This window comes from Schistocerca cancellata, chromosome 6, assembly GCF_023864275.1.
Source record: "Schistocerca cancellata isolate TAMUIC-IGC-003103 chromosome 6, iqSchCanc2.1, whole genome shotgun sequence".
In the NCBI taxonomy this organism is placed as follows: domain Eukaryota; kingdom Metazoa; phylum Arthropoda; class Insecta; order Orthoptera; family Acrididae; genus Schistocerca; species Schistocerca cancellata.
Genome location: NC_064631.1, coordinates 241,916,719 through 241,944,118, shown reverse-complemented (window position 1 = coordinate 241,944,118; position 27,400 = coordinate 241,916,719). Strand labels below are relative to the sequence as shown.

General features: G+C 39.6%; 1 protein-coding gene across 2 annotated transcripts in view; it reads right to left on the bottom strand.

Moving 5' to 3' along the window:
* The window catches only part of LOC126190979 (adenylyltransferase and sulfurtransferase MOCS3), a 183,515-nt gene that overhangs the window by 10,689 nt on the left and 145,426 nt on the right, over positions 1–27,400 (bottom strand). For both annotated transcript variants that reach the window (XM_049931649.1, XM_049931650.1), the window contains exons 6-7: positions 25,211–25,512; positions 15,122–15,348 (exon numbers count right to left, since the gene is read on the bottom strand). In XM_049931649.1, coding sequence (XP_049787606.1) covers positions 15,122–15,348; positions 25,211–25,512 — 529 coding nt within the window. The remainder of the gene's footprint in view (positions 1–15,121; positions 15,349–25,210; positions 25,513–27,400) is intronic.

The window sequence follows — 27,400 nt, the reverse complement described above, 5'->3', positions numbered from 1 at the left end:
GTAGGTGATAGTATATAAATTCCCCAATCATACTGTAAGCATGGGTGAAGACTTTAATCATCCAACAATTAATTGGGAAAATTACAGTTTTGTTAGTGGTGTGCTTGATAAGACAGCCAGTGAAACTTTACTAAATGCCCTCTTGAAAACTGCCTACAACAGATAATAAGGAACACCACTCATAATGGAAATATACTGGGTCTAACGGCAACAAGTAGACTTGACCTCTTTGAGGATATCCACAAGGAATTTGGTGTCAGTGACCATGATGTGGTTGTGACAACAATGATTGTCAAAGTACAAAGGACAACTAAAACAAGCAGAAAGATATATATGTTCAGTTAACTAGATAAAAAATCAGTAATGTCATATCTCAATGACAAACTTGAAACTTTCAGCACACTTCGGGAGCATATATAGAGGAACTCTGGTTCAGGTTTAAAAGAACAGTTGACCACACAGTGTATAAATATGTACCTAGTAGAATAGTTCATAATGGGAGGGAACCTCTGTGATATACAGTCACTGTAAAGAAGCTTCTAAGGAAACAGAGATTACTGCATAATAGGTGTAAAACAAAGCATAGGGCTATAGATAGAGAGATGTTGAATGAAACATGTTTGGCTGTCAAGAGAGCAATGTGTGATGCCTTCAATAACTACCATAGCAGAATACTGTCAAATGGCATTTCACAAAATCCAAAGAAATTCTGGTTGTATATAAAGGCTGTTAGTGTCACCAAAGTTACTGTCCAGTCTTTAGCAAATGAGACAGGAAATGAAATTGAGGGTATCAAAGCAAAAGTTGAAATGCTTTACTCCATTTTCAAACGTTCCTTTACAAAGAAAAACCCAGAAGTGCCCCAATTTAATCCTTGTACCACTGAAAAGATGAATGAAATAAGTATTTGTGTCAGTTGTATTGCAGAAACACCTGAAATCATTAAAATTTAAGAAAGCTCCAGGCCCCAATGGAATCTCCATCAGATTCTGTACTGAATTTGTGTCTGAGTTAGCCCCTCTGTCAACTATAATCCAGCATAGATCCCTTGAGCAAAAAACCATGCCTATTTCTTGGAAAAAGGTACAGGTCACACCTGTCTACAATAAGGGTAGTAGAAGTGATCCACAAAACTGCTGTCCAATATCCTGAACATTAATTTGTTGTAGAATCATAGAACATATTCTGAGCTCAAACATAATGAGGTATCTTGAACAGAATGACCTTCCCAATGCCAAGCAGCATGGATTTAGAAAACATTGCTCATGTGGAACTCAACTCGCGCTTCTCTCATGTGACATATTGAAAGCTTTGGATCAAGGCACCCAGGCAGATGTAATATTTCTTGATTTCCAAAAGGCATTTGACTCAGTTTTGCACCTACACTTATTGTCAAAAGTACAATCATATGGGGTGTCAAGTCAAATTTGTGACAGGATTGAGGATTTTTTGGTAGGGAGAACACAGCATGTTATCTTGGATGGAGTGTCATCATGAGGTGTTGAAGTAACTTTGGTTGTGTCCTAGGGAAATGTGTTGGGACTCTTGCTGTTCATGCTGCATATTAATGAACTTACAGACAATTTTAAGAGTAACATCAGGGAGATGATGCAGTTATCTATAATGAAGTACAATCTGAAAGAAGCTTCATAAATATTGTCAAATCTTCAATGTGGTGGAGGGATTGGCAACTTGTTCTAAATGTTCAGAAATGTAAAAGTTTGCACTTCACAAAAGGAAAAAAGCGTAGTGTCCTATGACTATAATGACGAGTCACTGTTGGAATCTGCCAACTCATACAAATACCTGGGTGTAACACTTTGTAGGGATATGAAAAATAATGATCACATAGATTCAGTTGTGGGTAAAACAGGTGGTAGACTTCGGTTTATTGGTAGAATACTGAGGAAAACCAGTCTCAAAAGAGATTGCTTACAAATCACTCGTGCGACCAGTTCTAGAATATTGCTAAAAGTTTGTGGGACCCGTACCAGACAGGACTAACAGGATACTAAATGTATACAGAGAAAGTCAGCACAAATTGTCACAGGTTTGATCAATCTGTGGGAGAGTGTCACAGAGATACTGAACGAACAGAAGTGGAAGACTCTTGAAGATAGATGTAAATTATCCCCACAAAGTCTATTAACAAAGTTTCAAAAACCGGCTTTAAAAGATTACTCTAGAAATATACTACAACTCTCTACATATAGCTCACACAGGGATCATGAGGATAAGCTTAATTACTGAACACACAAAGGCATTCAGACAATCATTCTTCACATGCTCCATATGTGAATGCAATAGGAAGAAACCCTAATAACTGGTACCATATGATGTAGTCTCTGCCATGCACCTCAAGGTGGTTTGCAGAGTATAAATGAGAGACGTAGATTTAGGGCATTTCCCACTCACATTTAAATACTGACAATCAAGATTTTTAGAAGACTTGATATCAATTGCTGTTTTTCAAACAGGTAGTAAACTTACACATATGCCCTGAAACACATGTATCAGCATATTAAGTTTATAAATGTTTCATTAGAGTGCACTGAATATGGTAAAATTCATGTCACCAAATAGCAACAAGTAGCAAAGATAAGGCGAAATAAGTGAGCGAAACATGTTACTTTCAGCAGCTAATACGATCCTTGGTTGCCAACAATGTCTGCCTGAAAAAGTTCATTATTTCAATGTTTCTTTTTGTTACTTTAGGTCATTTTGGAGGTTTTTCCAAAGTGTGTAATAGATGGAACTGTCAAAAGCAAATATTTTGAGACAACTGATTCACATTTGAGTTGACATTACTTTTTTATCATACCATAAGACACAAGCAACAGCATGGCCACAATGAACCAAGCTTATTTTTCTTCCACATATAAGTGAACAACAGTTGAGGCCACAGACACAAACACAGAAACAATCCGGGCACTGATATGAGCAGTTGCTGACAGTAAGTATACACAATATGAGGGGGAGTGCTTGCTGCACTGCACTTATAAAGAGGAGGGGTCTAGTAGATAGTGCAGCAGATGCCGTGCCATGTTTGCAAGTCATGTGGCCCACCAAAGGTGGCCTCTGGCGGTTGACACATGCAGATGCTGTTGGTGGAATATTTGAAGTGTAGTGTGCAGGTGACCTGGTGCCACAGTGTGTATCCAAGTGTTACATACAGGGTTATAGCACCCCTCCCCTCTCAGGGAAAGGGTGATGGGGGTGGCAGCAGGAGATTCCGGGCCGGAAACAGTGAATAGGGGCATGCCAAGCAGCCACCCCAGTACCATAAGAGAGGACCGGAGACAAGGGCACTGGTAGCATCTCGACATCTGGTTCTTTGATGTGGTGGAACTGTGCCAATGGCGAAGGTGCTGGCTATTAAGTCAGAGTGCCAGGGATGCCAGTGTTGAAGAGTCCAAAGGCACCGGCCCAGTCACCAGCAAAATTGCCAGTGACAGCAAAGTATCATGGGAAGGCCTGGCAGCAGGCACTGGTGGGCAAGACTCCAGAGGAGAGGCACAAGACGGTGACATCCACAACAAAGGTGGGTCTGCCATTGTAGCAGGGACACCCCATGAGGCCAAGACAAGTGCTGAAGAAGGAGGTGAATCCATGTCCCTCGCTGCGGTGCGAGGACACAACTGGTCATGGTGGCACACCAGCAGCTTGTCACTGGTGAGCAGCACACAGAAGCAGTGACCTTGGCAACCATGGATTATGGCTGGAATCCACTTTGGAGGGCGGTCAAACCCCCAAGCCCACATCGTGGAGCCAGGAGCAGGTCATGAGGAGGACCACGCCAAAGTTTGCTAGTTGAGTGACATGAGTAGATGCTGGAGGGTGTATGGTTGGAGACCGTGGAACATCTTGGCCGGAGTCCAATCCCCCTCAATGTCAACCTGTAGCAACTCAAGAAGTGTGTCAAGGCATTGTCCATTGATGAGTACATGACATACTTCTTCATTTGCACCTTGAACATGCAGATGAGACCTTCTGCCTTGCCGTTAGATTGGGGTCAAAAGGAGGAACAATTGTGTGCAAAATCCTTGAAGACATAAGTCACAAACTGTGGATCATAACCCATCAAAAGTGCATACAGCAATCCCTCAACAGAAAAAATTTTGGAGAGGGCCTGAATCATAGCTGTGGCTGATGTCTCAGGACAGCAGATAACTTATGGAAATTTAGAGAAAGCATCACCAATCGACATCCAGGAAGTATTTATGAAAGGTCCCATGAAATCAAAAAGGGCTAGTTCCCATGGATACTGCAGTGGGAGACAAAGACAGAGGTTCGCTCATGGTGTCACCTGGTGAGTAGCATACTACCGTCAATGCCGGTTCAAAACATGCTGATGGGCCAATGGGCCAATAACTTGTTACACGAGACCCCCACCACCAGTGACACTGATGTAGGAGACAAAACACATCCCACTGTAGAGTGGCTGCCATTACAGCCCACACATAGCTAAGAGAACAGCACCATCATAGGTGGTGACACAGGTATAAATAGTTATGCAAAGGATCAGAAGCCCTCTCCAGCGGCTTGTCAGGCCAACCATATTGAATGAGATGAATAACTTGAAGCAAAACCGGATCAGCAGTGACAACAGCTGCAACTCGGGAGCTGATAATAGGAAACCCTTCCACTTTATTGGAATGTTGTGGGGTAGGCTGAAAAGTATTTCACAGTTATAGTGAGACAGAAAAAATTGTGCTGCTTTGTCAGGATTGTGGTCAGTAATGAGTTGGAACTTGGTACCATACAAGAACACATGAAATTATGAGGGCATAGACAATAGCAAGCACTTCCTTTTCAACATGGGAGTAGCATGGCTCAGTGGAGTTGAGCATTTCTGACACTTAAGCTATCAGATGTTCGGAACCATCCTCAAACTAATGTGCAAGAATGGCACCGAGCCCATACTAAGAATTGTCCATAGCCAAACCAGGTGTTGGCCAGGATGGAAAGTAGCAAACAAGGAGTAGAAAGTAATTTAGATTTAAAAAGCGACAATGTGCATTTGAAGTTCGGTGTCCACTGAGAAGGAATGTTCTTGTGGAGCAACTCATGAAGGGGATGGGCCAATGCGGCTGTACCCAGAATAAATTTGTGATAGTAAGAAATTTTATACAAAAATGCTTGGAGTTCTTTGACATCTGTAGAGTGAGGTAGAGTTGTGACCACATACAAATGAACAACAGTTGCAGACAGACAGAAACAATCCAGGCAATGATACAAGCAGTTGCTCACAATAGGTATGAACACAATATGAGGGTAAGAGCCTGCTGCAATGTATTTATAAAGAGGAGGGCTCTGGTAGATGGTGCGGCAGATGTTGTGCCATGTGCACAAGTCATGTGACCCACCCCCAAAGTGTATTGCACTGGCGGCCTTGTGCTGCGGTGCATATCCAAGTATTAAATACAGGGTTATAGCAGCTTTGATTGTCATCCGTACATGTACATCAGCTATTATTCTTTTTTAAAAAGCAGACTATCTAACACAGTATTATGTACAGGGGCACAGCAGCTTTGATTGCCATCCCTACAGACATCAGGTATTATTCTTTTTTAAAATGTGGACTATCTAACACAGTAAGCAGAAAAATGAATTTAAGTGCACAGTCCACAATCAATACTGTATGCAAAGAGTTAACTTTCAAGTGCAGGACCCATGATATGTTTCTTTTAAGTAATTCAATTACATTTCTTGCAAAACGGAAACTTAATTTTGCAGGGTGACAAATGATCTGTGGGGATTGAAAAATCTCTTTACTAGGGCACTGTTGTCTGTAAATACACTCTAATTCAAGTGATACATAGTAACTCTTCAACAGTTGGCAGTATTGGTATGCGGCAGGTACTGGCTTGTTCTGTAGCCTCTTCTCTACAGCTCCTGTTGGCGGGAAGCCGTAGCATTGAACGGTTGTGTTGTTACATTGTAAAGTATGGAACCCTGTGCAGATGGTTGGTCAATGTGATTTAAGAAACGTGCAGTCATTGAATTCTTGACAGCAGCAGGTGTCACCCCAAACGAGATTCATTAGAGAATGAAAGCAGTTTATGGTGATTGTGTCGATGTGAGTACTGTGCGTCATTGGATGAGTAAGTTTGAAGATGTTGAAGTGGGAACATTTGACCTGCATGACACACAAAGAGTTGAACATCCTGTAACAGCAACCACTGTGTTTCACGAACAAAATGTTAAAAGATTGATTCAGGACGAGCGTCGTATCACTCAGAGAGAAATTGCAAGCACATCAGCATTTCACAAGAACAAATGGGTCGCATTCTTGCTTTGCTTGGCTATTGGAAGATCTGTGCACGATGGGTACCCTGTATGCTGACTACTGAAATGAAAGCACACAGACCTGAAATTTGCCAGGAATTCCTCTTGCATTATGAGAATGAAGGTGATGCCTTTCTCCATTCAATTGTGACAGGAGATGAAATGTGGGTACACCATTACAACCTGGAGACGAAACATCAGTCTATGGAATATCGACACAAAGACTTACCCCCAGAAAAAGAAATTCAACACGCAGCCCTCAGCTGGAAAAATCATGGCCACAGTGTTCTGGGAAGAAGATGGTGTTATCCATGTTGATTTCCTTGATCGTGGAACAACAATATATTCAGAGCATTACATCACAACACTGCGAACTCTGAAACTATGGCTAACAAGGGTCTGAAAGGAAAAGTCGTTTTTATGAGGTATACATAAGGACAAAAATGCCTCTCCTGTAGTTCTGATACTGAAGCTGAAGGAGCACCTCTGAAACACTTTCACCATATTAAATGAAACTGTGATGAAACACATTGCTCATCTTAGAATCCTCTTTATTTCCTCTATGAATCCTATTTGCTGAGAGTCTTCGACTGATAAACAACACGATAGCTCAAATGAGGGTTTTGTAAACTACCTCTTCATGGTTGGGCTACACTTCCAGAGGATTCTTCAGATGAATCTCAGTCTGCCATCTAGCATTCCTATGATTACTTTTACGTAATTATTCCATTTTAAATCACTGCACATGCATACTCACAGATATTTAAGCTTTTAAGCATGAGACTCGTCATTTGGTGGACCAATACAAGTGTGGCCTCATTACCAGGACCATCATATCATGGACCAATGAAAGCATGCTTTCACTACAAAGTGAAACAAAATTTTCAAGCTACCCATCATTACCACCACAGAGCTATAAAATGTAACTCAGTTAATCAAAGTTTCAGTTCTTTCCTTTCTTTGTTCCTTAATTTACAGATGATTTATTTTGAGAAGTACATCTTCACTGAAATGATAAATTAGAGTCACATTTCTCTTTCTATACTACAGTAGATTGTACAATAATGTAATTACATATATAGAGTGATCCAAAAATACTTTTAGATACTTCAGGAACAGGTTCCTTACGCTAAAGAATTTTTTGTATTATTAATGAAAATTTACACTCAAAATCTCACCAGGTACTACCTAATATGTTCAATGCACTCACTCAAAGAAGGCTTTGTCACTATATCTATTGTGTTCTAGATAGTTGTGTGCTGCATTCATTCATAGAAGGCTATGATGCAGTGTATTCAGTGTATCCCAGATAGAAATGTGGTGTCATGGAGAGTTGTTTACGTTTTGTTATTCATCATTAGTCTGTCTTCAACATTTCAGTTGTGTACACATATTAAGATAACAAAGTGTTCCATTCAATTAGTGGGAAAATTTGGATAGCTCTTCGGGCTGGAAATTCCATCTGGTACAGCTATACAGCCTCAATGGCCTTTTTAACGAAGCAGAGTTGCCCACTGCTATCCTGTTTTGGTTTTACACTCCTTCAGTAACTTAGTTAAGCAATGAACTTTTATTTTTTTCATTTTCACTACTCAGATTCCGACTACAGATTCTGTGGCCTTCAGCCTCATAGTACAGAATTCAGAAATACACTCCTGGAAATTGAAATAAGAACACCGTGAATTCATTGTCCCAGGAAGGGGAAACTTTATTGACACATTCCTGGGGTCAGATACATCACATGATCACACTGACAGAACCACAGGCACATAGACACAGGCAACAGAGCATGCACAATGTCGGCACTAGTACAGTGTATATCCACCTTTCGCAGCAATGCAGGCTGCTATTCTCCCATGGAGACGATCGTAGAGATGCTGGATGTAGTCCTGTGGAACGGCTTGCCATGCCATTTCCACCTGGCGCCTCAGTTGGACCAGCGTTCGTGCTGGACGTGCAGACCGCGTGAGACGACGCTTCATCCAGTCCCAAACATGCTCAATGGGGGACAGATCCGGAGATCCTGCTGGCCAGGGTAGTTGACTTACACCTTCTAGAGCACGTTGGGTGGCACGGGATACATGCGGACGTGCATTGTCCTGTTGGAACAGCAAGTTCCCTTGCCGGTCTAGGAATGGTAGAACGATTGGTTCGATGACGGTTTGGATGTACCGTGCACTATTCAGTGTCCCCTCGACGATCACCAGTGGTGTACGGCCAGTGTAGGAGATCGCTCCCCACACCATGATGCCGGGTGTTGGCCCTGTGTGCCTCGGTCGTATGCAGTCCTGATTGTGGCGCTCACCTGCACGGCGCCAAACACGCATACGACCATCATTGGCACCAAGGCAGAAGCGACTCTCATCGCTGAAGACGACACGTCTCCATTCGTCCCTCCATTCACGTCTGTCGCGACACCACTGGAGGCGGGCTGCACGATGTTGGGGCGTGAGCGGAAGACGGCCTAACGGTGTGCGGGACCGTAGCCCAGCTTCATGGAGACGGTTGCGAATGGTCCTCACCGATACCCCAGGAGCAACAGTGTCCCTAATTTGCTGGGAAGTGGCGGTGCGGTCCCCTACGGCACTGCGTAGGATCCTACGGTCTTGGCGTGCATCCGTGCGTCGCTGCGGTCCGGTCCCAGGTCGACGGGCATGTGCACCTTCCGCCGACCACTGGCGACAACATCAATGTACTGTGGAGACCTCACGCCCCACATGTTGAGCAATTCGGCGGTACGTCCACCCGGCGTCCCGCATGCCCACTATACGCCCTCGCTCAAAGTCCGTCAACTGCACATACGGTTCACGTCCACGCTGTCGCGGCATGCTACCAGTGTTAAAGACTGCGGTGGAGCTCCGTATGCCACGGCAAACTGGCTGACACTGACGGCGGCGGTGCACAAATGCTGCGCAGCTAGCGCCATTCGATGGCCAACACCGCGGTTCCTGGTGTGTCCGCTGTGCCGTGCGTGTGATCATTGCTTGTACAGCCCTCTCGCAGTGTCCGGAGCAAGTATGGTGGGTCTGACACACCGGTGTCAATGTGTTCTTTTTTCCATTTCCAGGAGTGTAGTTCAAATAAAAATTCCCCTTGTAAAATCTATTATTTCAGTACATTCTAATGTCCATTCTGAAAGTAATGAGCTAATTAGTTTTGTTGGAAATGCATCATATTAGCAGTTATGAACAATGCGTATATTGTGCAATACATATTAAGTAAAATTTGAGTGAGCTAATAGATCAAATTCAGCTATAAGATTGCATGCAAAAGAAAGCCTAAATTTTACTGTTACCAGCAAAGTGTTTAAATTAACCTAAAGTCTGCTAGTTAAATACATATTAAGACTTAAAATCTGTAGCCTGTATGACTTTCAGTGCCAATTGTGACCAAACTACTAAATAATTCCGAGATCTGTTTCGATACTTTTGCTACCTTTATTTTTCTACGTAAAATAACTCCAGTCTCAACTTTGTAAGTGCATTAATTAAGAATTAAGTTAATTTGAATATGTAAAAATTATTGTTCAAAAGGGCTGCCGTGGTTATAAGTCGGGAATTCCAATGGCAGATGCATAAGTTAGTTCTGCGTATTTAAATTGATACAGCTCACACATGTTATTTAAATAATAAAATCCAATAGTTAACTTCAAAACCAGTTAGAAAGGATCATTTTAACCCTGGGAAATTATAAACTAATAACAGAAATAGTAAAATGTTCAAGCGCTCATCTATATAAGATCCGAGCTGGTGCAGTTCTCAGTTAGTTCTCGGTCAGATTCTCTTGGAGCAAAAGTGCGGCAAGTTGGTTAATTTTTCAGTAATTGTAATTGTGAACTTTGTTAAAGACTGGAAGTTTTTGACCTACCTAATGTGACGATTAAGTGTAAGAGTAGAATGAAGGCTTTCACGACCGGGTGACATGGCTGTTGATATACTTTCCGGGATGTGAGGTCGTGGTCCAAGAACTTTTCTGCTCCTTACGTTTCGTCCAGGACTGCGCTGGACTTCCTCAGAGATGCTGCTCCGCTGAGTCTTGCCGACTCAGCGGAGCAGTGCCTTTGAGGAAGTCCAGCGCAGTCCTGGACGAAACGTAAGGAGCAGAAAAGTTCTTGGACCATGATCTCACATCCCGGAAAGTATATCAACAGCTAAGTGTAAGAGGCCTGGTCACATGAATATTGTGTGTGCGAGTGATAACAAATAAATCATACTGTGGTTGACATAAATGTTCAACAATGAATACGATTTTGACTTTTGATTTTGGAAAACTTAACCTAGGATCCGGGCTTCTTAATTTCACTGTGCTTTAGTTGAGATGGGCACAGCTACCGGGAAGACAATATTGAATAAGCAAAGCAAGGTAGGTCGAGAACACTGCGCACTATCTACTGGGTGAGGAAATGTTTCAATACCGGTACATCCAGTTGTGACGTGAACTTTAAGTGGCACTAATAAATAAGGATGTGTCCCGGCACATTACACCTTGCCCCTTGCACAGATGCACATAAAAATCATGTCAGCCTGCTCACAAAATGAATATCTCACCACAGTTAAACAAAACATTTTTAGTTACCTCACTATATGGGAAATAACTGTAATTTTGAAGGCAGACTAATGACAACTCTCAACAACACCACATCACCATCTATGACACAAACCATCAACACATTCTTTGAATGAGTACAAGACACTACTGCCTAGGACACAATGCATACAAAGAGTCAAAGCATTCTTTGAAAGACTAAACTGACACTTTTGGGTTGATCTGGAAAGCTGCTGATTGTAAACTTTTATAACAACTAAAAAAATGAAACATTTTTTCACATATGTTTATTTGAATTTTTTTCTTTGTTTCGGTGCAAGGAAACAGCCCCCAAAGTTGTAAAAGAAGTTTTTTTGAATCACCCTGTATATAATAAAACTGATTACCAATAATAAGTCAGAAAAAGCATTGACTAAACCATCGATCATTTAATATAAAATAACATTTTTTATTATTGAGTCAAGCTGGATGTTCCTATTCAGAATGGAGATGGGGTAACACATTCTCGTCACTGTTATATAAAAGTAATTCATGTGTCAAATAATAACGTGCACAAATAATTTGTAGGTTAGAACTTCAAAACCAATGGAAATACATACTTCAGACTTAGCCAATTTGCTTCAAAGCCCAGAGTCAAAAGAAGGACGGGGAAAAATGACCTTTGTTTCATCACACCTAGTCTCTTATCATACATCCATCCCCTGAAACATTGTTTCTGCACACAGCGGTGAGGCCACACTGTACAGCTAATACCTGTGTTAAAGAGTTAATGGTTGTGATTACTTCCTGTGATTGTTCAGAAATCATGTAATTATAGAAAAAATGGTTTACTTTTATCTACATGCAATATGTTACAATTGAGTGTCAACTACCAATCTGTGCACCAAGCATTGATTCCTCTGCACTTCTGCCTGCATTTTGCTGCAATTTTGTAATGTTGTGATGTCAGCAAATACAAAAGTATCATCCTTCAACAGCCCCATGGAATTTCTGGTGTTATTCATGTGTATCAATACCACCAAAGGTGGAGTCTGCGATAGTTGGTAAAACACTGCAAAATTTTGGAGATTGCCGATAGCAGTTGCACAGGACAGTGCCACGGCCAATGATGTGCACAAGGGATAGGTCTCCCCCAGCTACCGAAACAAGTGACCTCTGCAGATGGGACATAGGACTGCCCCACAGCAGCTAAGCAGATTCAGTTCACTTGGTCATGGGCTGAAGACCAAATTACACCATGTCCTGCCATCCTTACGGTGTGTTTAATGTTCTTGTATGTTGCTGTGAACATTGGATTATGACATTGGATGGTACTTCAGGACTGATCAAAGTTGAATAAAGATATGTTTACAGATTATTTGTGCAAAGTAATTATTTGCCATTGGCCAGACCTCTGCCGGCAACAGTTCCATGCTCCGCTATTCCTGGCAACCTGTCTTCCTACACTAACATCCCATGGGGGACACAATTCAATTACTTTTTTTTTATATTTGCCTTTAATTTGGAATTTAGGTCCTGTAATACTCAACACTTACATATGGCTACTAATACAGGCTTCCAGTTGGACTTGTAGAGTGTGCACGGACAGAGTAGCATGCTCAAGACATACAGGGTGTCTCAAAAGAAATTTTAACTTGATGTGTCAAAATAAAGTAGAGGTTGAAGTCTTTTGACAAAATCTTTATTTATTATTGGAATATACAGCTTAGGAGTTTACTTCTTAAAAATAATGTCATTTAACACAATCCAAATGCCAAAGGCACTCATTTAAATGATGAACAAAATTTTGCATGACGGCTCAGCATGTAGGCACTGAGATGGCTAGACTCTTCACTATGGATATCTCCTTTCAATTGCTCCAGAGAAGTCAGACTAATGACATACACTTTAGGTTTGACATACCCCATAAGAAAAAATCCATGGGGGCCAATTTAAGTCATTCCTCCTGGAGATCAATTTGGCAGGGAAAATTTCATGAACTCGCAGTATAGTCACATTGAATGTGTATCCTGTGGCTCCATCTTGCTGTGGCATCTTGCTCATGATCTAGTGGCTAGTATTGCTGCCTCTGGATCATGGGGTCCAGGGTTCGATTCCAGGCCGAGTTGGGGATTTTCTCTGCCTGGGGGCTTGTGTTGTCCTCATCATTTTGTCATCACCACCACCATTTGTGATCGTGGCTAGATCGGATTGCGTAAAAAACAAATTGGACTATGTAAAAATTGGGACTTTGTATGGGTGCTGATGACCAAGCAGTTGAGCCCCCACAAACCAAACACCATCATTATCCATCTTGCTGAAATCATGTTCTTTGGCTATAACCACGAAAGTTTTGCAATTCAGGCAGCATAAAGTCATTTAACACTGTCACATAATGTTCCAAATTCACTGTAATTCCACAACTGTTCCTGTACTCGAAAAAGTATGGGTCAATTATTTCTTGATCTGACAATGCAGCCCATAAGGTAACTTTCGGTGAATGAAGAGGTTTCTCATGCTTCTGTTTAGGATTCATTGCCCTCCAGTAGCAGCAATTTTGCTTATTGATGTGACTGTCTGGGTGAAAAGTAGCCTCATCAAAAAACAAGATGATGTTGAATGAAGGGCACTCAGTCACATCATTAATGAACTGCAGTCTATGTCTGGCATCCTGAGGTTTTAATTCTTGCATCAATTGAATTTTATAAGGGTGAACTTTAAGATCTTTTTGCAGAATTTGGTTCAATGATAATGTATCCACATTTAAAGACCTTGCATGCTTAAGAAAGGAGAGGTTAGGATCATCATGAACAGACCGATTTACACTCTCCATGGATTTGCTCCGTCCTGATGACCTTGGTCACCCGGATTCTAGTTTAGCCAGTGTAGAACTGGTCTGCTCAAATGTTTTGATCCAATCCTGAGTAAGGGGAACACTTGGAGCATCACTTACATTATGCAATCCACAATCATTGAAAAATTGCCTCTGTGCTATAGTCACTGAATCACCGTTTTTGTAAAATTCTTGCACACACAATGCATGGTCAGCTCCCGAGAAGCGCTCCATGTCTACGGAATACCTAAAGGCCAAGCAAGTGACGAATGTACTCCACACTCTCCTCTGATTTTTTGCACATGCATACAGAGCTCTTCAAATATAAGCTTTCTTTTCGGACACCCTGTATAGCCTGCTACCTTAAAATATGTCCCCCATGCTTTTAGGGCCAGTGTACAACATATCCTATGACTGTAAATTGGGGGAACGAATAATGTACTCATAGCTCACCACCTATTATATGTTATTATATTTCACATTTTGTTTTCATCCACAACCCATCTTCAAGATTTGCGTCATCCTAACCTCATTGTTGCAATCCCTGACATGGCTAGGACCCATCACTAGCCATCACACTTAAATATCTGCCCCTCTTACCATCTCACTTTTGCCTCTGAAATGTCTGATGCTAAATTAATAATTATTTTGAAGAATTTGTTTAACTCCTGACTTCAACATTACTGCCAAAAACTCCATCATGTCTCTCCTGTGCCAATGATGTTATGAGTACAAGTAAATTATATGGAATACAGATCCTGTTTATTCCAAGAATTTAATTTATTTTTATCAAAGGATCATGCAGGTTCTTGAGATTGAATTTAAAGCTTTCTATAAGTGGGACTGGCAACTATTACATGCCATCTATATCAAAGAGCTCATCTAACTTTTTTTTTATTATACAACCAAGTCGCCAGCTTTTGCAAAATATCCATTTTTCTTTATTTCTTATCCAAATATGTTTTAAAATATCTGTCCTTCATCAGAGGATCAGTGTTTTCTTATTGTATATCTTAATTCATCGTTTCTTTGCCCATAAATCATTCATTTGTCTTGGACGGTAGCCAATCTTTTTCTTCCCTTCATTGTTATTAACCACATACAATGTTCTAGGAAACAAACAAATTTTCGGTTAATACAGGCTACATAACAAAAATAATAGCTCAATGATGAGGGAACAGATGTACTGAAACACATTTGCGCAAATAAATTAAGAACAATCTGTTTTGTAAACAGGGGAAAAACAACTCTATCACTTTAGAACATCACAAACCAAAGGCTAAATACCTAATAATACTACTTGAGTAGCAATACATGAAAATCGGCAAGATATTTCCTACCTACTTCTGCTTTACTTGGGCTACTGTTTACCAACTCCTACACTGATCTTGAATTAAAATTCAGCTATCCAACAAGCAGCTTCTGTACAGTATTTGAAACTGTACTATGTCTTCAAATGGAATGAAATCTGCTAACCTTGTCATTGGCTCTTGATCCACAAAACTGTTCATAATCAATAAGAGTTGTAATTTTTGGATTTTCTCCACAAACATCACAATCTGGATTCTTTTTCCTTAAGCGAACATTTCTGAATATTCCAGATGATCCATCAAATAATAACAATCTTTGTGAGAGAACACCTGGTATCTTCAGTATTATTTTAATTGCTTCTAGTGCCTGTAACACACCAATAGCCCCAGGAACTGGAAAGGCACAAGAAGTTTATATTAGTACATATATAATTGCTTTAACTGCTAAATGGGAGCACAGTTGTTACTGTTACAAGTGTTATTTAAGTATATTCACATAACTGAGATGGTACAATTCCAACTACCATTTCAACAAATGCATATATGTAACTTACGAATATTTACTTGTTATCAAAGCAATTGTTTCGGAAGGTTATTTACAAATTTAGTAATCACAAAACACACACTTTTATTATAATGAATTAAGATTAAAAGTTGCAAAATATCAGTCCAAATTCACTTATGTTAGGTGCCTGAATGGATCAACCAGCGAATGTTTCTGAATCATATGTGCACCATAAGAAACCTACGCAAACATAAGAAGAACCATAAATTGATTCACATAAATTTTATGTATCAGTATTACATACTATTAAATACATAAATAAAACATGACTGTTAGAAGGATTTCGATTCTTTTGACCTGTCATGCCATGTGATTCTTTGTGAGTAGCCCCCGCACTCTCTCTCTCTCTCTCTCTCTCTCTCTCTCTCTCTCTCTATGTGTGCGTGTGTGTGTTTTGAGAGTATGTTCACATTTTTGTGAAGTATGTTAATGCACTGTAGGCAAAATGTGGTAGAATAATACAAACAATATTTTTGGAAAAAAATGTCAGCTAAGGAGTATCTGTTAGGACAGTTGTCGAGCACATGACTTCCTCATGGGTTGGTCACAGAAGCATGGCTGAGAAGAGTCCTCTGCAATGGTCTGTCTTTATTTCTGCTATAAGCTGTTTCACAGAACTGATGAACACTTTCAATTAATATTATGAAATCAAGCTTTTGATAAGTGTACTCATAATATTTACCTAAAATGTTTGTAAGATGTTTATATGAAGAGATATACTAGCCCAAAATTCATTCCCAACTTAAGTCATCAGCAAAATTAAAGAAGGCGACGAGTTGGATCACTGGGAATATGACGTATGTGTTACAGTTTGATGATCATTACAATACAATGAGATTAGCAAAGCCATCAGAAAAGGTCAATAACCAACAAAACGGCTATGGTGAGTGTACGAGTAACTGAAGCTTGCATCACACTGCAATGAGTAAATCTGAACTCACTGATGTTAAGGAAACTATTTTTAAATATATTATGAATATAATAGAGGGAAACATTCCACGTGGGAAAAATATATTTAAAAAGAAAGATGATGAGACTTACCCAACAAAAGCGCTGGCAGGTCGATAGACACACAAATAAACACAAACATACACACAAAACTCTAGCTTTCGCAACCAACGGTTGCCTCGTCAGGAAAGAGGGAAGGAGAAGGAAAGACAAAAGGATTGGGTTTTAAGGGAGAGGGTAAGGAGTCATTCCAATCCCGGGAGCGGAAAGACTTACCTTAGGGGGAAAAAAGGACAGGTTTACACTCGCACACACACACATATCCATCCACACATACACAGACACAAGCTTGTGTCTGTGTATGTGTGGATGGATATGTGTGTGTGTGCGAGTGTAAACCTGTCCTTTTTTCCCCCTAAGGTAAGTCTTTCCGCTCCCGGGATTGGAATGACTCCTTACCCTCTCCCTTAAAACCCAATCCTTTTGTCTTTCCTTCTCCTTCCCTCTTTCCTGACGAGGCAACCGTTGGTTGCGAAAGCTAGAGTTTTGTGTGTATGTTTGTGTTTATTTGTGTGTCTATCGACCTGCCAGCGCTTTTGTTGGGTAAGTCTCATCATCTTTCTTTTTAAATATATTTAAATATATTATGGATTATAAAACCTTGAAGTCAAGATCACAAACAAATTTTACTGTAATTACTGGTTTCAGCTACACATAAGCTGCCTTCCCATCATAAAAAAGAAACTTGATTAGTGCAACTGCCATAATAGCTTAAGACACTGTCATAAAATTTTGAGTGATAATATTCTTACATTTTTGTGTAGTAGGAAATTAAATTTCTAGCTGTGTGGACATAAACCATAAAATCTATTGTAGGCAATGTAATAGTAGACGTCACCTAAAATAGCTAGTACTGAGGAAAATAAAAGCATTTTGGCTCAAGCAGAATCATCTTTAAGCAATGTTATCAATGACTATAGCGACGTCAGAAAATGAGTTACACATTATACCACACTAAGACCACCAAGTAAGATGAGTGGCACCTTGTCAGATAGGATATATGTTGTGAGTTTCCTGCAGATAAAGTTCTGCTGTGAAACGAATAACAGGTGCATTACAGTGTCCAAGTGAAACGGCACAGCAACTGGAAACATATTCCAAAACAGAAGTACATGGGCCAGTAAGATTCTTGTGAGCAAAACATCTAAATTGCACTGCGAAATTTTGGCAGTATAAGGAGCAAATACAATGTCATATCCTGCCACAGTGAAATGATGCCAACAATTTCATCAGGGCCACGTAGACATGGGTGATGCTGATCGGGAAAGACACCCAATAACAGCAACCACAGAAGACAATGTCCATGCACTCAAGGAAAAACATCTGGGAAAAGAGATTTTCTGACAATGAAGACATCCACACAGCAGATCTCAGATGGCTCCATGACCAAGGAACAGGTTTCTATCATCGAGGATTTGAATAATTGCTAGAATGTTCTGACCATTGTTTAAAGACAGTTGGTTATTACGTTGAAAATTAGTGTCTTGTATCTGGGTCACTTTGTAGTACACCATTCAACAAAAGTTACTTGGTCTGCTATAACAATTATATTCCATGAACTCAATTTTTCAATCACTGTTCAATTCAAATGCAGATTTGCACTCCAGCCTCTAATCATCAATGGTAAATGAACAATGTTGTGTTTGCAAAAATTTTATAAATTATTAATAGGGGCAAGAAGAGGCCTAAAGAAATAAAAATATTGAGGAAACAACTGATGGGAATTGAGGATATTAAGGAAAATAACAAAAAGTTGAGGGAAGATTTCCATGATCTGGAAACAGAACTCCCTGTTCTATTCAAATGACAGCACATTGAGCTCCAAAATGCATTTTAATGTAAACTTAATGGATTCAAAGGTGTGGGACACCACACAAGCATAATATGATGAACACAAAAGACCTTGTCATACTTAATTCAATTGCCGATACTGGTATGAACATGTGACAATTTCTGAAATTTAAATAAGGTTGTTACTTAATTCAGTTGCCCATACTGGTATGAACATGTGACAATTTCTGAAATTTAAACAAGGTTGAGACATACAAGGAGTTCTATATACAAACAATTTAAAAAAAATGCCTTTTTAAGAACATGTTCGATGTTCGGAGTAAAAAAAACAATTGCGTGTTTTAGTTGTATGAAGGATGCAGCACACACAAAAACTCAAGATTGAAAAATCTAATGCAGCAACAAATCTGTGAAGCAGTTATTTAAGAATCTCATGTGAAAAACTAAGTCATCATCATCAAGAGCTTGTATGACTATTTTATGATCAACATCACAGAAAAAACAAACTGATTTTGGAAATGTTTTAACTCTTCTGCAACTTTCTCTATAGACCATGACTGCATCATCAACAAACTCAAACTTAGCTCAGGTGATAGCTGAACAAGCTTACATCTGGTTCATGGCTAACATTTAGTGTCACTCTCCCAAAGACTAATACTGGGTGATGCAATTAAAAATAGCCTGCCTCCCCCTTGAATGACAATGCAATATTTTGATTTCTGAAATAGAATAAATAGCTACAACAGTTTTACGTGACAATCGATTGTTAGCATTCCTCTTTTAGCATTTCAGTTTATTTCATAAGTGAAGTTAGACTTTCTCTTTGTGGTCCACAAAATGACTTACTCGATAGAAGAAAGAATTGAAATTGTGGAAGGATATGGGAAAACAGATTCAGTTAAGAAAACTTGCAAAATTTTTGGGGTCAAGTATCTGCATAGAGGACTACCAGCAAAGACGGCAATACAGAGTCTGTATAAAAGTTGGTGCACTTATGAATCTGTGCAAACTGTAAAACGACACAGAATTCCTTCAGTTTGCATACCAGAAGTTATTGCAGGCATTTGCTGAAAAATTATTCAGAGCTCAAAGAAGTCTACATATAAATTGGCCCAATAGATGCATGTAAGTAGCAGTTACCAGCAGATATTGAAAATCCTTAATTTGAAGCCATATCGTGTGATGGAAGCGCAGAAATTATGGGAGGCTGACAGTGAGAAATGTATAGATTGTGGCATGTGGCATTTGAATATCATCAACAACAGTTTGTTAAACCCTTTCTGTTACAGCATGGGTGACAAAGCACAGTTTCATCTTTTTGGTCATGTGAATTCACAGAACACAAGCTACTGGGCAATGGAGAGGCCTAATACTGTGAGTCAGCAACCACTTCACGATGAAACAAACAGCGTTTAGTGTGGTGTACCAGAAACATTTGAGTCAGACTGATATTTTTTGATAATACCCTCATATATGGAAATTTTAGATAAATTTTGTACACAACTCACTGAATATGAAATGGAAAACTGATTCTTCCAGCAAGATGGGCAAAATGCCACACATCTAAGGTACCTCTGGAATGAGTCCATGATGTCTTCACTGAGGAACGAACTGTCAGCAAACGTTTATGGTCACCATGTTTGGTGGATCTAATGACATTTGATTTCTTCCTACGGGGGCACTTGAAGAGCAAGGTATATTAAATAAATCCACACACAAAACAGGTATTACAAGACATTATCTGTGAAGTTGATGACAAATGTATTTTTCATTGTAAATAAATGGCAAGTCCATTTCAGTTCTTTCTGTCTGTAATTTCACTGCATTCCCCTTTTACTTTCATGTGCTACTTTTATTTGCACCACCCGGTAGTATGTGATATCATTCAAGCAAAAATGACCTGCTAACACCAGAAGCTGACATTATGGTCATACATTGAATCATGCTGGCCCAGGAGCGAGGGTGCTCCTCTTCACACTCGTGTGCAAGTTGTGATGGCTACTTATTAGATGGTTCTATTGCATACATTCTACACACAGGCAAGCTGCTTAAACACTCCTATCTGCATCCATTTGGCTGAGGAGTATGCTATGACCTGGATACAAGACTGCCTGCATTTCAGCCACTTTCCAATCTGTGTCTGTGCCTAATCAGCTGCTCCAGGCATGCACATGGGCTGAAATGACTTACACTACATCAAATAATTTGTGTAAGGTTCCTTGTGTCCAGCTGCATTACATGTTAAAATGGAGTCATCACATAAATTAATGCTCTGTTTGGCATGTTTTGTCATAGAAGTGTCTCTCACTACGCTGATCTAAAACAAGAATGTTGGATTATTTTACATCTTTCTGTGGTTAGCTGTAAGTTGGTGCAATGTTTACTGCCACTATGTGGAAGTAATAACTGGATTTTCTGTCCAGTGATTTGAATGTGACACCGTTTATACCACAGTTTTTTCTGTTGCTCAATTTAATTTGGATCAATATTTTTGTTTATTTCTAGCTTAATGATGTCCAAAATGTTTTAGACTTATTTCTTGAGTGTTTTATATTTTAACATATATTATATTCAAATTTTTTGATAGTAGTATTTTACAATACTGGTGGTAATGGAGTTTCAACACTTAACAACCATTTGTCCTCTGAATTAGGTAAGCAGATATCAGAAGTGTTTTCAAATGTAGACTAAAGACGTTTCTCTTTAACAACTCTTTAAACATCATAGAGGAATTCTTGAACAGAAATATCTAGCCACTGATATAGAAAAAACTGTAAATGTCCCTGTAAATGTCCAGCATGTAGCTAAATAAATATTTTTTCATCATCTCAAATACGTATTCCTGCTTATGTTCAGCTGACATGTTCTACATCATAACATTTATTGTTAATATGTTCTATGCACAACATAATTAACTTTTCCATCCTAGCACAAAATACTTTAACACCAGAAATTATCCAATCTTTGTAACTGTTTGTGGTTAATTTTGTTTGTTTTAGGAAGAAACATGACACGGTGAAATAGGAATATGTTTATAAAAGAGTTGAGTTTTCCATCTAGCTTTCTCCTTTATACATCTACATCTACATCCATACTCTGCAAGCCACCTGACGATGTGTGGCGGAGGGTACTTTGAGTACCTATATTGGTTCTCCCTAGTATTCCACTCTCGTATTGTTCGTGGAAAGAAAGATTGTCAGTATGCCTCTGTATGGGCTCTAATCTCTCTGATTTTATCCTCATGGTCTCTTCGCGAGATATATGTAGGAGGGAGCAATATACTGCTTGACTCCTCGGTGAAGGTATGTTTTCGAAACTTCAACAAAAGCCCATACCGAGCTACTGAGCGTCTCTCTTGCAGAGTCTTCCACTGGAGTTTATCTATCATCTCCGTAACGCTTTCGCGATTACTAAATGATCCTGTAATGAAGCGTGCTGCTCTCCGTTTGATCTTCTCTATCTCTTCTATCAACCCTAACTGGTACAGATCCCTGATGTTCTTCCTGTAGTTTATACCTAATCAATGCGATTGAAGCATTGCTTATGATCCTATGACACACAAATTTTCTTCTATTATCTGTAGCTAACTGATTAGGATATTTTTATTGTTAACATTTAACTGTCATGGGCAGATAAATCACTAAGTACTGGTTTACATCTACATCAAAGTAGATTACTGGGTCTAAAAGCATTCTGTCAATAGCTGTTGCACTATGTCCTTCAATTCTCATAGGAAATTTTACTGTTGCAAACAGTTAAAAGCTGGAATCAAAAACTGTGTGTGTCCTTGATTGGTGCTGTATGATAGAAAATCAATATTAAAATACCGGCATATGATGATGCTCCAGGTTAGATCATGTATCCTTATAGAAAATGTCTCTAGATGCTATATGAAGCCAAAAATAGACAGTTCTATATGCTTGTATGTCCTGATTGCCAATTTCAGTGCAGTATTCAAAGGGCCATCTAACGTATTAGTGTAAAGCACCTACGACTCTTTTTTTGCATATACAGCCTCTCCTTCAGCATTTCTTATTCTTGGTTTTAGAGTAGTAATATTAACTGTCTAATTTCAGTGATTTTCATTTGATGTTCTGATACAGGCACAACTCACTGCTGACATTCCAATGTGTCCAATTAATTTTCCTGTAAAACTATGAGAAGTTAATCCTTTTTATTACCAAGGCTTCTTATGGTTTTATGGAAAGCATTAAATGCATTTTCTTTAATATTCATGGCTTGGTTTTGTTCAAGCTGTGGTACAGCACTGTTTACACCGTAACTCATTGCATTCTGTAATTACGCCCCAAAAATCGAAACAGTCTACAGATGAAGTGCCAACATATAGTGTCTAGTGGACACAATACTTCAGCAATCATACATATTGTTGGTGTCATGTGGACTACAGAACTGAGCACCTGGCGGCACAAGGTCAACTTACATCCCCTTGCCCACGGACAGCTTTGCAAGACCCAGCTTTTTTGATGATTTGCTTGATTTTTCTCACTGGCACACCGCAATGTTTATAAAGGTTATGGCTGTATCTTTCTCTGTAACTTCACAGGCATCAGTTTCAGGATACTCTGCTCTTCATCCAATAGCATTACTTCTCAGCTCGTCTTCCAGCAGCATCATTTCCCAAATGTACAATGTTGACATTCCTTTCACTGAATGCAGTTTTTGACAGTTTTGTGGCAGTTTGCACAGATGTCCATTTACCACCACTAAAGCCTACACAGTACCAGTTTCAGAAGAATTGGTATTGAATTTGTCCAATGAATCTGTTCTACTCATGAGGGAGTAGGAAAAGTAATCCTTGACTGAGCAAATAGGGAGGACAAGTTACATGAGGCAATGATTTTTACTGCAGGTCATGGCATTTGGCCACTGCCGTTTGACTGAAACATTGTCCTGGTGAAATATCTCCTCCTCACACAACATGTAGAACAGTTTGAGAACTGTTCTGTGTTCAAATGGCTTGTAAAGGTTTTATAATGTGTCCTGTTCCTGTTTGCATTCTTTCTGGTACAACCTCAAAGATCAGCAGCTATTGTTTTCCTGGCTGAAATCTCTGTCTTTTCAGAAAACATTCCCCAAGTCCAATCTACTATTCTGATTAGAATTGAAATTTGTAGCATTCATTAAGCACGGAACATTTTCCTCAGCATTATTTCATACAGATATTAATGTCTACATCTCCATCTATCTTTCAAGTATATGAAGCTTCCACAGCAACACAATTAATTTTTAAAACTTTTCAGGCATTTTAATGGGCATGTGATGTGACTTCCACATGCAAGTCTTCCGGCACTTTGTCCATAATGGCCATTATTTGTGCAGCTGGTGAACTTTAAATAGGAATTTTTAATCACTAAACACAAGTCTTCTTTATGTTTTTGTAATGTACACTTCAGAATCTAATCACAGAAAAACATGTTTTAAGTATGGCTGGAAGTCAACAAAATGTTGGTAGAACATCTCAGGCTGTAAAGCAATAGGGTTAGCATTACTTGAGATATACGAGACTAATGTCTACCATAAAATTTGTGGTTTGTTACACATGTTGCAATGGTATGTGGTGTAATCACAAAGTTTTAATTACCACAACAAAAAAATCGATGTGTGACCCTGACACATAGTGATAATGTTACTCCTACATATAGTCACGCTTCAACTCATTTTTCCTAACTGTGGATTACTTGGTGGATATTTCTGTTGTAGCAATCTGCATTTTCACTGTTCAGAAAACAATCCATCTTGTCAAAAGTTGCCTCAATGTTCTTCTGAAAATGTCTGCTATGCAATGGTCTTTCCACCTGAGGGAGGAGGAAGAAATCAAGAGAATACAAGGGGATAGGTGTGGGATGTACTGGGTCCGGTGTAGAATGAGATGGAACATTGCCATAGAACAAAAAACAACCTCTAAGGCAGCTTCCCATGACACTTTGCCCTGTCAGTTTTCCATAACCTTGTCAGGAGATTTCAGTAATATGCTCCTGTGATGGTATGTCTCCTGCAAGCATAACCCAGTAACATTACACCATGACAATTCGAAAAGATCGCTCAGTATCAGCTTTCATGATAATGATTGGGTCTTTGCCTTTTTTGGCAGAGGTGAATCCACATGTTTCCACTCCTTTGTTGTGAGGCTCATAGTGATACACCCAACACCTGTCCATGGTGATTAGGTGGCTGAAGAAGTCACCTGGACCGGCCTGACACAGCTGCAATAATTCTGCTGCTACCTTGGTTTGTTGGGCATTTTTAGTGGGTGTAAGCAGTCATGGGACCCTTCATTTAAAATGGCTGGCAAGTTGTTGACACCTTTCTCACTTTTTTCACTATCTTCTCAATTCTGGTGTGCTGGGCCCCTGCTTATCTTGCAATTCCTGTTTCTTCACAGAGAGATCGTCTTCCATTTTGTTCAATATCGTTCATACTTGTTTGATCAGACTGGATGCTCGCATGTCACCTGTCACCACTTTGACATATGACGGAGCACTGTTGCTGTACACTTCCACGGGTTGCAAAGTACTCCATTTTATCACAGTGCTGCACCATTTTTGTTTGTCTCCACTAGCAGCATGATACAGTAGTATGGTACTGGGATTGTGACGTGTATCAGGACTGCAGACTTGTATATGAAAGGAAACAAAAAATAATTACATAACTCTTTTACATGATAATTAAAACTTCGTGATTACTCATATGTACTATAATTATCAAAAAATTTTTGTGCGGTAAATTATGGGCATCAATCAGTCCATAACACAATTAAATGCAGAAAAGGCACAATTTTTGATCATTTAGCTGCTTAACATATTATGTTACTTTATCTGACAGGTCTTTGGATACAAATCTTCAATTAAACGTAGATTATGTGCATACAACCTGCTCCTAAGACTCCACCGTCTCCACAATTTGTAACAGTTTCTGGTGGTGGTGGCACAGGAAATAAGCAGCGATAACAAGGCCCATCTTCATAGTTATAAACAGTAAGCTGCCCTTCAAACTGTAAAGCACTGCCTGACACAAGTGGTCTTCCTGCTTTGACACATGCATCATTGAGAAGATATCGTGTAGCAACATTATCTGTGGCATCCACAACTATATCATACATTTTTACTATGTCCAGAGCATTCTGACTGTCCAGCTGTATGTGGTAGGGAGTTACTTGTACCACACTATTTAGCCTATGGAAAGAAAAAAAAAACTTAAAATATTTTCTTATAATCCTTACCACCAGAGAAAATATTGATAGTACAATCATAATTACAGTTGCAGATAAGAGTTAAAAGCTGAGCAATAGAAAATCAAACTCATTTCATCACTTAATTCATTCTAAAAATGTGATACTACCCAGAAAGATAGAAACTATCTGTATTGACTTTAGTAGCAACACTCAAGTGCGATTATGGAAACTAGTCAAGGTGAGTATCAGTTTTGAGCATTACTGTAACTTACGCCGCTGCATCCAAGGCAAATCAAACCATCTTCCCACACAAAAAGTAATACATCGTACACCATAAGACGTACATCTATAATGAAGATAGTAGGACAATGGAAGTTCTAAGATAGAAACAACTAACAGGGTGAGAAAACACAAGCACTCCCCTACAGTTGATTAATGGTTAGTGTAAGAGTCCAGAGAATTACATTATTTGTTAAACTTTCAATTTTGAATGTTAAGAGCAGTGGCAAAATCAGGATTCCATCACCAAAGCCTAAAGAGATTGGGGATCATGGCCGGATAGAGAGGTAGCTTGGGGTGAAATAACAATGAAGGAGAGCAATGTGACAAGAGAAGGTGTGGATGGAGATTTGTGGCTCTGTGCCAGATATACAAATCCTCTTCTTTTCGACACAATGGCCCCAAGGGGTAGTGACAGGATCTGTGTCACTTTGCTAGAGGCTGAAACTAAGTGCTAGACGAAGAAACATCTGTACCTTTCCACACCCTTTGCATGGAAGAAGCATGGTTGCATAAACATAATAATTTGATGCACTAACACTAGGTGTTTAATGTTAAAAATTATTATTGTCACATACACCATTTAAATAGATTAATTCGAGATTTGAGGATGAGGCACTTACAACCGCTGCCTACAAGCCGACCTGTTTCTATAGGTACATTGATGACACGTTTGTCATCTGGCCACATGTTCAGGAAAAACTGCACGAGTTTCTTGACCATCTGAACTCGAGACACCCCAGCATTAAGTTCACAATGGAACTAGAAAATAATGGTCAACTTCCTTTCCTGGATGTCCTGGTGAAAAGAAAGACAGATAGCACATTAGGCCATAGTGTGTATAGAGAACCTACACACACTGACTTATACCTACAGGCTGACAGCTGCCATCATCTGGCGCAGGAGAATGGGGTGCTGAGAACACTTGTTCACCGAGCCAAAACACTTCCTGATTCAGACAGCTCGGCAGCAGAGTTAGAAAACCTACCGCAAGTGTTTGCAGACAACGGATACTCAACAAGGGACATCCGCAACGTGCTACATCCCTCCAGGCAACCTGATACTGAGGGAGATGAACAAGAAGAGACCAGGAGGGTAGCCTTTCTACCATACACAAGACCTATATCTGCTAAGATAAGCAGAATACTGAAAAAGCACAATATCAAGAGTGTGTTCTGCCCACTGAACAAGATCAGGGCACTTCTTGGAATGGTTAAGGATGATCTGGAATTGAGAAAACCTGGTATCTACCATATACCATGTGAATGTGGTATTTCTTACCTTGGCCAGACCACCAGGACCTTTGATATAAGATGTAAAGAGCACCAAAGGCATAGCAAGCTACAACAAGCTACTAAATCGGCAATAGCAGAACATTGCTTGGAACTTGAGTACACCATGAATTATGATAAAACCGGGATTTTATCTCAGACCCCCAAATTTTGGGATAGCGTCATCACCAAATTGATTGAAATCAAGATGACAGAGAACTTGATAAACCGGGAAGCTCGATACCAACTTAGCATGGCATGGAACCCAGCTTTGGACCTATTACAAAAACAACGGAAGAAAACACAAGACCAGGAAAATGACAGGGGTGCTGGAGAAAG